Genomic DNA, 13,128 nt, shown 5'->3' with positions numbered 1-13,128 from the left:
AGCAGTGCTTCTTGGATCACAATACTGACTAAACACATAAGCAGTTAAAGAGTTACCATGAAAGTATTCAAGATGTGTGTATAACTTTGCCCCTGAAGTTTAGTTTTAGCAAAAAAATCTACACTATGCAGGATGCAGACTCATCTCTGAGACTTTAAAGGCTGAACTCCAGGTATTGATTTTTTTTAGCTTGGACCAATGTAAGTATTTATATCTCATACTTTACCAATCAGTGGAAACACTGTAGTAGTCACTGTAGTGATCCTCACTGTCTTCTGGGTCCTGTGCCCAACGTCTGCCATGCTGAATAGTAACTACAGGGGTTTCCGGCTAGGCACTAGTGGATTTAGGGAACTCCTTGTATTTTTTTTCCCTTGAATGAAAAGTGTCTACCCTAACTTTCCACCTTGTCCAATCTAAGAACGCTTTACATCCATTGAGAAGAATTCAAGATGTTCTCTGAATGGCACCTGTGCCAAGCAAGTGAACCCCTGTGATTAGTGCATGGATCCTGGAAACCAGACAGGATCACTGTAGTAGCAGCAACTACTAAAGTTCTCTGCTTCCACATGGATTAGCCAAAATATGGAATGTGTATACTTACATTGGTCCAAGCTGCACCAATGTATCTATGCAAAAAAACAACCTGGAATTCCGCTTTAAGGAGAGCTCTCGCCAAAGGAGTTTGCTATAAATATATGAAACCATGTGGCAATTTAGCTCACCAATTTACATTAAAAACCATACGCCTTGGGTTGGCTGTTACTAACAATGTTCAAACAGACAGTTCTGCACCTGAGATGGAGTTGTGTTTTATCCTTTACAAATTATACCATTTTAATAATAACGTCAGATGCCCGACATGAGAAATTAAAAATAATTTTCATACCTTTTTTTTTGCCAATGCATCAGATTTATTAAGAACAATTCCACCGATAAACTAGTGGTGCTATTAAATATTTACAGTTAAAGCATATTTTACAGTGCAGTTCATTCCTTAAACACAGAGCGAGGATTAACATTTACATCACCTAACAAATACTTTCAATAGACTTTACATCTACTTCTTACATAAGGAACAACACGCCTTTGTCTCCTTGGTCTATGTGTCCCCACACTTGCTGCAGCACTGGCAGCTGTGGTTGGTACAGCATCAAAGTAGATAATTTCTTCCATATACAACAAATCCTTCAAATAATACAATACTCTATGCTGCTTGGAATGCATTTAAGGATTTCTATGTGGTAAGAAGGCTTGCAAGGCATATATTTTTTTATTCTTTCTTTTAAAAGTAGGTGACCTTTGAAAAACAAAAATAATTAGGTGTGTGCAATGGTTTTTTAGGACACATTTTGGCTTATGAATTAAGAGTGCAAGAGGAAAAGTACAGTAACTCATAGCAACCAATCAGAATTCAGGTAATGAAGTCAGACCAGTACTGAATGGGCTTGCAAAATGTACTGTACATTGATCATGGTGCTTCACTCCTTACAATATTTTATGGCCCTGGATACATTTTTGTACATAGATACACTTGCTAATATATGAAAACCCATGTTTCTTTAGCATTCTCCCCCCTTGCTGATGTCACTGTTGGGCCTGTTAGTATATTAGAAGATAGTCAATTGTAGTACCTGGGGTTGATGCACAGTTCTAACAAAAAGCAATGGGAGGAAGAGTATAGTGGCAAACTCAGAGGTAGGTATAGTTTTACATACAGAGTGCCCTAATCACCCTCCACCAAAAACAAAATAATTATTTTCCCTATGAGCACCCTACACAAAGGACCATGTGGTATTATAGCTCATAGCAAATAGATAACAGCCTTCATTACTGTTAATAAAAGCTGTAATCTGATTTGTCAGTATGGGCACTAATTAGCTGAAAATTGATCACTGATATGCATATACAGTACCATGCTATTAATTAATCTTCAGTGTCATACTGCATATTTTCATCAAATACCTCTACCTGGTTACTGTAACTTACTAATATAGCACAGCAGAATTTCAGCACCAGGAATTATCCCAGAATCACTTTATAGTAAACAACTGTTAGTTCTCAAATGACAGAACAAACTTTCTATAATATCTATAAAACAGGCAATAAACTAAAAAAAGATATCTTCCCTGTATCTCTGTTCTAATCTAAGGGCTATGCCTGACATGTTTCTGCTTAAATGCTTCAAAGAAAGCCATGACTCCTCTTCTTTTACTTGTCCCCCCATTTTTCTGAAGGGTGTGGCCTGATGACATAAAAGGAGAAATGGGGGAGTCCACAGATGTAGTCCTCTTTATTTTCAGAAGGGATTTGCCATGTCCAACTTTGGGCTTCATCCGTGTCGATGATGCTACGACACATTTTTGATACTGAACCTGATAAATAAAAGAGTCACATGATTAAGGACCTATTAGGCAATTCAATAATTAAAATTGACCCAGGAGAATCAGTAGAAACAGGAATGGAAGTCAGAAAATTGAAAAAACTCCAAAGGAACAGGAGTCTTGCCCTGAGACAACAATAATAGGGGATAAGGACTGCTACAAAAATGTTCTCCTTTCAAAATAAAGATGAGTGGCAAGTGTCAGTCATCTTCCTAGGACACCTTCACACCACTTACCATACATGCAGCCTGTACTGCCTCCGAGACATGTCCGGCATCTGGCTCACACCAGAATACTGTGCATTGGAAACACTGCTTGCCTACATCCACGATCATTGCAAATGTATGAGAATCTTTCCCAATACCCATAAATGTCACATATCGAACTGAGCATTGCCAGAGAGGCTCTTCTTCGGGAACCTGAAACATTAAAATGTACAACCGTTACCATATAAGAGTATGAATATAACATAAAGTGTGCCTCTAGCAGGAGAAAGCAGTTCTGTAAATAATAGTTTTTGCCTCATGTTAGAGAGACTGGAAAGGTAGTGGTTACTGTCCTAACCTGCTGCCAGCTAGGTTCTAACCTGTTGTTCCCTTACAGTTTTATTGGAGATGGTAGAAAAAAGAAAATAGTACAGATACTAAAACAGAGGACCATACAGTGTAGATATAGAGTAGGGTTGATTGTGCTTCATGTTGGCCAGTTCCCACCCTGGAGTGGTTCCAGCAGTTGAGCTTCAGCTCCAGGCTGGCTCCAGAGTCTAAGCAAACCTTCAAATCCAGCTTCAAGGAGCTGCAAAAACTGAGGTTTGGACTCCAGAGCTGCTTCACACCCCAAACTCAGGTTCCAGGGCTGTTCCAGCTCAAAAACATATTCTGAACTTTTCTGCTCAGCTTCTGTACACTGCCAAACAAATATAAAGTGCATGATTGTAAACTCCTAGATTGTAAGCTCGAAAGAGCAGGGCCCTTGATCCCCTCATGTTTTGCATTGTATTGGTATTGTTCTGTCGCATGTTCTGTCCCCCTTTGTAATGTACAGCGCTGAGCGAACTATTGGCGCTTTATAAATACTGTATAATAATAATAATAATGATTATTACTACATTTGTAAAGGTGCTTTGGTAGAACTCTGAGGATCACTATATAAGAATAAACGTTTCTTCTGGCACGATATGGCACTATATGCTCTGTAAAAATGGTTTTAAATGTTAGGATTCATTGCAGGTCTACATTTATTAAAGAAAATATTTGGATTTTTCTAAGACAAACTATAGTGAAAGAATGTCCTGTCTAATGGAAACATGGAATGTATATAGGTGGGACTTTCTAGCCTTAACAAATGTACTGTATAACTTATGTTAAAGAAGGGAGTGTTATTGGCTATTCCTGCCTAGAAGGTGGGAACTGGGTTCCTTCTTTAAGCTTCTTAATATCAAGGCAAAAAAAAAATTACTATGAGCCTGAGACAGCAGGGAAAGGGACTACTAGTGGCATGACTGGAATGGTAGCAGGGCAATTAGTGCACTTCTGTGAATTGGAGGCAGTAAAAACTGTTAAAAACATTAGCAAATTGGTCTGATAGTGACAGGCCTGCAAAGGATTATATTATAGTTATATGGTCCTCTAAACACTTAACAATCCATCCACAGCCCTGTCTTGCTATTCTGGGGGCTGCGTGATTGAAGTAGTGTCAGCAAATGTTTGCCAAAAACAAAGGAATATCTTGAAGGCCCATAGACCTGGAGATATTTGAATAAGGCTTAGTTTTTAGCTGAATTGTTGAGATTTTTCCACCTATGGAAATAGGAAGATTGTTTGTCATTTGAACAGGAAGATACAGACACTAAAAAATGTTTGAGCTGGAGTTGGGCTTTAATAAATGAGGCTGCCTATCACCTAAAAGTTCAAAGAAAGTACTAAGTGCATTAATGGAATTATTTCTCAGCGGAGATTCTAATACAGTTAAAGCTACATGACAAACTCCATGTTTTTTCTTTTTTCAGGTATTGCATCAGGGTATATCACAAAACCTATACAAAGACTGACAAAAATAGTTATAAGAAAGTATAATTAACCGCTTCCAGACTGCCCTATAGTAGAAATACTGCTGCAGGGCTGCGCAAAATCACGTATATATACGTGATTATGTATTTACAGGTAGGGGGCACATGCGCACGCACGCTGCCCTACCCACACCTACAGCTGTCAATCACTGCCCGGCCAGCGATTCCCAGCTTGCACCCAGCAATCGCAGAGAAACACTGACAGAGGAGAAGTCTGTATGTAAGCAATACAGATCTCTCCCCTGTCAGCACCAGCACGTTGCTTTGTAATGCTCTGCATAGCAGAGCAATACAAAGCAACGTGCTTACACAGTAAAGCAAACAGACAAAATAGTAAAATAGCACACAGTTAACCCTTTGATTGGCCCAGTTGTTAACCCCTTCCTGCCCAATGTTATTAGTACATTTTTATTAGCACTGATCACTGTATTAGTGTCACTGGGGGATTATCAGTGGTAGTTAGTCAGTTCCCCTCCAGTGTCAGAATTCCCACCCCAGTCCCACTAGAAGTTGCTGACGGCCGCCATTACTAGTATAGAAAAAAAAATTATTTTAATTCCAGTATATATACCGCCCTTTGTAGCCGCTATAACTTTCACGTAAACCAATTCATTTAAATGTATTGGGATTTCTTTTTAGCAAAGACATGTAGCAGAATACATTTTGCCCAAAATATATGACAAAATTTGATTTTTAAAATTTTTTACTGGATATGTTTTATAGCAAAAAGTCAAAAATATTTTTTTTTTTCAAAATTGTTTGGTCTTTTTTTGTTTATAGCGCAAAAAATAAAAAATGCACAGGCGATCAAATACCACCGAAAGAAAGAAGAATTTCTGGGAAAACAGAACGCAAATTTCATTTGAGTCCAGCGCTGCATGATCGCGCAATTGTCAGTTAAAGTAATGCAGCCCCGTATCACAAAAAATGGCCTGTTTACGAAGGGCAGATATAAATCCTCTGGAGGGCAAGTGGTTAAATAATATAGTATTTCACTAGTTAGACTATAAAATTGATTACATACTGTCCTATTCTATTTTAAATGTTTGACAGACATGTTAAGTATCACTGAAAAAAACACAGTTGCCAGCTCTAGACTTTGCAGCTTAGCTACATTCTAATTTCAGGTCCACATCAGCTCCAAAAACATCAGCTCTGGGGCTTATCTAGAAAATGTGATCAGCTCCGCTCCAGCTATATGCAATGGACTAAGCTCCGAGCTCAGAAGCCCTGCTAAACCTAACATAGAGTATAGGTTAATTTTCTAACTCAAGATGCCCCCAAACATCAGCAGTCTCCTTAAAGCAACCCAGATTGGAAATATCCTGGATATATTGTCCTGTAATGATGTGGAGGTCAGCAGAAGAACCAGTGAGTACTGCCCGGGGCACAGGAGATCAACACTCTCAGAAGAGTGGGTTTTCCAGCAGACAACAGGGGTCTATTGCTATGCAAAGAACAGCGTTCAACGGCAGGGGCAGCAGAAAGAAAGGTATTTACATGCTTCTCTTGAGGTAATAGCTTCATTTTTATTAAGATATTGGAGACAAGATCACACGCGTGTTTTGGAGATGTACCCTGAGTACGTTTACCTGTTATGGTTAACGTGTCAGTATGAGCAACATTTCATATAAGGGGTTTTCTTTCTACAGTTTTTGTGCACTGGAAGATAGGGATAAATAGAAACATTGTAAACAAATTCTTTAGCAAATTAATTTGATATCCAAGTTAACGCCAGTCGTAACTTTTTCTTTATTTGAATAGTATAAGGAGTTAAAAGCAGTTCAAGTATTTATTGATGTTCAAGTTCATGCTGGAAAGATTTCCCATTGATTCCCCTTGTGAGAAGAAACCATTCAAATACAGCAAATTTTTTTGTGGCAAATGATTAGAACATTTGCCAGTTTTTTATATTTCATTCTGGGTTCCCCCAATGGGGAGATTTCAATTCCTTTCCCAGTAAACTTGACAGAGTTACTGAGAGCTGCTTCTCATGGCTGAATATCTGACACATGGAACTGATCCCACCTTTGCACTGCATTTCCGAATTAAAAAAAAAAAGTTTTAAATACATGCCACTAGATCTCTGTGTTTCTCTATGCCATGCAGACAGATATTGGCTGGTGGGAGGGTCAACTGGGTGCTGTGCATTTTTTCCGAAGAACAATACAATACCCTGCTTCAGTACTCCTCTTAGGAGCCTTCAGACCTTATCCAAACAGTAGGCTGGCTCTTAGGAGGAGTTATGTAAATATCAAAATGTTTTCATGGGTAAATGTTGCTCTGGACGAGAGGGTGTTCTTGGGCAGATTGCATTTGTATCTTGGCTGCCCTATATAACGATCGCATGTAATGCTAAGCCTTCATGAATGAAAGCACTGAAATCCAATGAATGAAAGGGACGGGCCAGGACCAGTAAGGCTGGGGAGGAAATGGCGAAAAGAATCTGGAAGTCCTCCAGCCAGGAAATTAGGCAGGCTCTGTCTTAAATACTGCAGGCTCTAAGTGCCCGGTCATACCGGCACGATGTGGGAATTGAAATCGCATCTAATGAATGTGAATGTCTGTGTCTTAACATTTTCTATTTGCTGCAGTGCAATTTCTAAGGTAGCTCTTGCATTACTTTTCCTGCAGTTTTGTTGCGATTTCACATACATAGAATATAATGGAAATCGCACTGCAAATTGCAAGAAATCGTTGAAAATCTTCACAAGTAGCAATAAAGTCTTCAGAAATTGCACCTGAAATTGAGCTGAAATTGCACACAAATCATTAGATTTTAAATCACAGCGCTGTGACCGGTTACTAATGCACACTATGAGAAGCTCACAGTATGCAGTGAAAGAAGACTAAGTATTTTCAGGATAGGAAAGAGGCTTATACAACTTTGTAAGGCTGAAGGTCAGGCTGGAGATTGGCTTAACGTGAGCCTGTGTCCATGCAGGTTCACTGCAGTACTGAAATTTGATGTTTTGGGTCCAAGAATACGGTGTCAGCTCTAATTAGAGTAGCACATCTATAGGCAGCAATTACAAAATTGACAACAGGACACATATTACATGAATGAACAAATATAGAGAAATAACATTTCTTTTAAATTAATAAACATGGATACAACATACAGAGAAAGAAAAAATGCTAACAATAAACCCAGACTGACAGTTGCTTTATCAGGCAATGCAGACCTCTGCAGTATAACCTCTTCATTATTCTCTTTTACTACAATCTTGAAAACACTCCAAATGCATTTGTCTGATGGCACTGCACTTGGAAGGGTAGGTGGACGTATTTCTCAAAGGTACTGACTCATTTGATTCCAATACAACACCACTGATCAGATTTCCTATTCTCAGAACTGCTGTGCAGTATCAAGAAGTACATGAGGAACAGTTCAATAGAACATTATGGAGCTATCATTATAAAAACAATCAATTCTAGGTTTCCTTTCTCATCACAAATACTGCCATTTCAATGACCTTGTGTACAACTACAGATTTTAAAAGATAAATGTACTTTCAGCATGCCACAGCACGCCATTGCTGTATCACCTGGTTCACAATAGTGAGATTTCAGATGTCGCACAGAATCACATGAGAATCACATTGTTTTCAATGGCGCCCATTCTCATTAATGTGACTCTGTATGCTGCAATTTTGGAAAAGGTTCCAGTGCAACTTTTGTGATATTTACAGTGTGAATATGCAAACCTCATCCAAAATGCAACAAAAATCGCACTACATAATCACACTGCAAATCAAGGCAAAATCGCATCACAGTAGCGTAAACAAAGCCTCACTGAAACACTGAATAAAGTGTATGTAAGCCCTAACAAGGGGAACTTCACTCTCTCAATCATCATTGACTATTTTTATCCTAATGCTGCTAGCATTAGTAAATAGATAGCAAAGGATATTGTGTTTTACATATTTTAAACTTTTCTTTTTACATTTCTTTAGTTACATCCTGGTTCCCATGCCTAGGCAAATGATGGCATACATCCCAGGAGTCTTCAGGAGGGGAGGAGAGGTTTTCTCATCTAAACACACTGTCCCGCCTTCATGCCTAAGCTACGAGCAGATGGATTCCAGGAAGTTAATGCTACATGAATCGTCCGCCCTTACTTAAGATGGCCACTGCCAGAAATACTAGAAGGGTGTTTTTCAAAATGATTTCTCAGCAAAATAAAGCATGGAGACATGGATGGATGGGGGAGTTTGCTCTGAATATCAAAAGTAAATTAAATAATGTTTTTGGTTTGTGGTGCTGAGATGCGGTGTAGTTCCACTTTAACTCCTCTTATTTGCTCCCTTTTAAATATACTGTTGGAGAGAAACATTGTTTCTGAACCATAATGCCATTGCTTTATGTTGGATGAATCTTTCTTCCATTTGTGTGTTACAGTGGAATGCAATGGTTAATCAGATTGTACCATACCAAAAGATTATATATATATATATATAGGAGAAGAAAATGTCCCCTCAAGTTCCACATGATTCAAACCTTACTTTAGATGGAACATGTTTGCTTAATATACTAAGCAACCCTTACCATATCAGATGTATTTGTGTGCAATAAGTACACACAAAAATGTTATGGTGAAGAGGAGAGGTGGATGGTGTTCTGTAGTTCTAACACAATTCCTGTCCAAGGGTGACAACGCTGCTCCTCTATAGGTACAGTACAGTGGGCAATGTCACCCTTTAACAGGAAGTGTGTTACTGGGAAGATCACCAAATGAAAAAATCCTGGTAAAGGAACTAATGTAGTGATCCATCTAAGCACTGTAAGCTGCAATATATTATATTTTTATGACTGGGTTGAGACAAACTTTAAAATGGCTCCATAGTCTAAGTGAAAACTCCCCACTACTTCCTCTCCACACCATCCATGAAAACACTTACCTGCCTCCTCTCATGATCCAGCGATGTCCCGGCTGTGACACCGCTCCCCCCTCTTCCTGGTCTCACAAGAGAGCGCTCAGGTGGGGACCGCCAGAGAGAAAGAAAGGTACTGCTCTGTGCAATGTTGTTACACAGAGCAGGTAAGTATATCATCTTTTTTTATATTAGCCCCCCAAAAACTCCCTAAATTCTTATGAAGTAGTCCATTTCCTACGTGGACAGGTGTGGGGCAGGAGGAGCACATAGGGACAGGTAGGGGGGCAGCGTGATGGGGGGCATGGGACAGGAGGAGCGCAGAGGGACAGTGGGACAGGAGAAGTGCAGAGGGACAGTGGGACAGAAGGATCGCAGAGGGACAGGTGAGGGGAAGTGGGATAGGAGGAGCGCAGAGGGACAGGTGGGGGGCAGCATGATGGGGGCGTAGTACAGGATAGGGGCAGTGGGACAGGAGGAGCGCAGAGGGACAGGTGGGGGGCAGCATGACAGGGGGCATGGGACAGGATTGAGGCAGCGGGATAGGAGGGGCGCAGAGTGACAGGTGAGGGGTAGTGGGGAGAGATGGGGGGTAGTGGGACAATGTGGGGGACAGGAGGGGGGAAGTGGAACAGGTGTGGGGCAAAGTGACAGGTGGGGGCAGTGTGACGGATGGGGGGCAATGGGATTTTTGTGCTGCCGTCGAATTTGAGTGATTGTACAAGCTGGTAATTTTTTGAAAAATGTATGAATTTTTAATCAATGATGGGAGAATAGTGTGAGAAATATAATTGAAAAAGAAATGAGCATGAGCTATGACCTTGAAAGAAGATTCCCAGCCACAAAAATTATTTTCTGTAGCAACATGTGGTGAGATTGAAGCATTGATTGGTTGAATTTCAAAATCAACGGTAGCATCATCGGATTACAGAATGCACGAAATTTCAGATTTTCTAAAGAAAATTTGTTCAGAATTCGACTCATGTTTGGCTTGCCTTATGCTAGAAGTGCTATACAACAACCCAACTGAGCATTCAGTTTAGATTACCTAAATATATTCCAGGTGCAGCAAAACAGATGTTTAACCTCCCTGGCGGTATTCCTGAGTGTAGCTCGGGGTAAAGCTTCAGTACCACAAGCGGTAACCCCGAGCTACACTCGGGAATACCAACGTCATATGATGTCCTCCAAGAACGAGAGAACCACCTTGCGTCCATCATATTACTATATGGCGGGTGGTGGAGGTGGTTAAAGTGGACTTTCCCCCTCTTTTACTAAAATTCACATTAGCATGCATCCCTGCATGGGAAGGCAACACCACTGGTACCTTCAAGGAGACCTCATACCTAAGCTGCAAGATGCAGTATTCTCATACTGTGCATGCGCAATATAAAGCCCATGACCACTGATCACTTCATCTTGTGTATGTGCTTTACAGCATCAAACTCATTTTTTGTTTAAAAAAAACGGTCTCCCTGTGATCTCATGAAATCTCGGGAAGGTTTTGGGTTTTTTTAAATCAGATGAATGTAATGTTGTACAGTGCATGCGCGTTTCATTTGCTCCATCTCAGGCATACGCAGTATACATTTTCAAAATGGCAACACAGATGCAGGGATACAGGTTGCACAGAGGCAGCCTGAAAAAGGCACAATAGGAAAGAAAAGTAAAGAAGAGAAGCATTGGACATGGTAAGCGTACTTGTTCATGTCCACTGCATTAGATATTATTGCCATTTTTTGTAGAGGGGGTGGAGGGGGAGGTACAGTTGAACCGCTTGCCTGCTGCCCTATAGTAGGCGTACTGCTACAGGGCGGCAGGGCTGCGCAAAATCACGTATATATACGTGATTCACATTTGCGGGTGCTGCCCTACCCACGCTGCCATTGGCGGCTAGGGATGTCAATTGTCGAGGAAAGCTGACGGGAAAGACCTGTGTGTAAACACAGGTCTCTCTCCTGCCAGCAAGGACATGCTGCTTTGTATTTCTCTGCAGAGAAATACAAAGCAGCATGTCTTCATAGTAAAACAGCACAGAGCACACATAGTAAAACACACACAGCACACATTTAACCCTGTGATCCCCCCAGATGTTAACCGCTTCCTGCCCAATGTCATTAGTACAGTGCCAGTGCTTTTTATTAGCACTGATCACTGTATTAGTGTCACTGGGGATGTCAGTAGCAGTTAGTCAGTTCTCAAACAGTGTCAGAATGCCCGCCGTAGTCCTCCAGGCCCGCTATAAGTTGCTGATCGCCGCCATTACTAGTATAAAAAAAATAAAAATAACAATTCCCTTATATTTACCGCCATTTGCAAACGCTATAACTTTCACGTAAACCAATTAATTTACACTTATTGGATTTTTTTTTCAGCAAAGACATAGCAGAATACATTTTAGCCTAAATTTATGACAAAATAATTGGATATGTTTTATAGCAAAAAGTCAAAAATATTATTTTCTTCTTCAAAATTGTCGGTCTTTTTTTGTTTATAGCGCAAAAAATAAAAACTGCAGAGGTGATCAAATACCACCAAAAGAAAGCTCTATTTGTGTGAAAAAAGGACATAATTTTCATTTATTAACAGCGTTGCATGACCGTGCAATTGTCAGTTAAAGTAATGCAGCGCCGTATCACAAAAAATGGCCTGGTCATGAAGGGGGGTAAATCCTCTGGAGGGCAAGTGGTTAAAGGAAACCTGTCCTGAGAGGAATATGGAAACTATCACTGTTGACCTGCTTCTGAAAATGCTAGTTACTTGGCTCCTTGTATTCAATGATGACCTAGAACTAGAATGCAAATTAGTAAGCCATTTTCAAATCAGAACTCTTGACCTGGTCAGTGATTTATAATCATGTCATGCTGATCTAATGATCAGCATGACATTGCTGACCTCAACATCTGAAATTGATAGTTACTGCAAAGCCTGCTTCCATTTTTCTCTTGTTAAAGGTTTCCTTTAATTTCTTGCTTGGAGTTTTTCCTTTTGTTGCAAAATGAGGGGTAGAGCAAATTACAGCAATCTCCTACTTGCCAATTCCACTTCAATTTCCATCTAAAATTGGAACATTTTGAACAAAAGCAAGCAATCCCATTTTCACAGAGAAAATCAGGACAGGAACATGTAAAAAAAAAAAAAAAGTATAATCATAAATGCTACAGAGAATTACCTCTCTCCGGTGAACAGTCACTGCTGTATCAGTCACTTCAATGACAGCAGCTGTCCAGTTTTCCCTGAGTGTGGTACTGATTATGTTCTCTATGGTATCATTCAGTAAATCCATCCCTGCATTAAAGAGATTAGTTATTAAAAAATATATATATTATTATTACAGGTACTTGTATAGCGCTGTCAATTTATGCAGTACTTTGCATGTTTATTGTACATTCACATCAGTCCCTAACCCTCAAGGGGCATATATTCTAAGGTCCCTAGCTTACATTCATACATACATACAGTACATTCATACATACACATACTAGGGCCAATTTAGACAGGATCCAATTAACCTACCAGTATGTCTTTGCAGTGTGGGAGGAAACCCACACAGGGAAAGGGAGAACATGCAAACTCCAGGCAGGTGGTGCCATGGTTGGGATTCTAACCAATGACCCTACTACTGCCAGGCAGAAGTGCTAACCATTTAGCCACTGTGCTGCCCATTTACAGTATATACAGTTAGGTCCATATATATTTGGACACAGGCACAATTTTAGATTTTTTCAGGTATTTACCAAAACATATTCAAGCTTTAGTCATATAATGGATATGGGCTGAAAGTGCACACTCTCAGGTTTAA

The 13,128-nt window shown here is 40.0% G+C and overlaps 1 protein-coding gene and 1 long non-coding RNA gene across 2 annotated transcripts in view; one reads left to right on the top strand and one right to left on the bottom strand.

Moving 5' to 3' along the window:
• Window positions 1-890: 890 nt before the first annotated feature.
• Window positions 891-13,128, bottom strand: part of APBB3 (amyloid beta precursor protein binding family B member 3) — a 113,958-nt gene continuing 101,720 nt past the window's right edge. Inside the window, exons 11-13 of the mRNA XM_089661907.1 lie at window positions 12,499-12,614; window positions 2,621-2,803; window positions 891-2,375 (exon numbers count right to left, since the gene is read on the bottom strand). Of these exons, the coding sequence (XP_089518033.1) occupies window positions 2,148-2,375; window positions 2,621-2,803; window positions 12,499-12,614 (527 nt within the window). The 3' untranslated portion in view covers window positions 891-2,147. The remainder of the gene's footprint in view (window positions 2,376-2,620; window positions 2,804-12,498; window positions 12,615-13,128) is intronic.
• LOC149474356 (uncharacterized) lies at window positions 5,603-8,785 on the top strand. Its single transcript, XR_016308331.1, has 2 exons — window positions 5,603-5,944; window positions 8,409-8,785. It is a non-coding gene; the product is annotated as an uncharacterized LOC149474356 (long non-coding RNA).

Source organism: Staurois parvus, unplaced genomic scaffold (genome assembly GCF_062004578.1).
Source record: "Staurois parvus isolate SC_StPar_1 unplaced genomic scaffold, SC_StPar_1.0 ptg000006l, whole genome shotgun sequence".
Taxonomy (NCBI): Eukaryota; Metazoa; Chordata; class Amphibia; order Anura; family Ranidae; genus Staurois; species Staurois parvus.
This window is presented reverse-complemented; position numbering and strand designations above follow the sequence as displayed.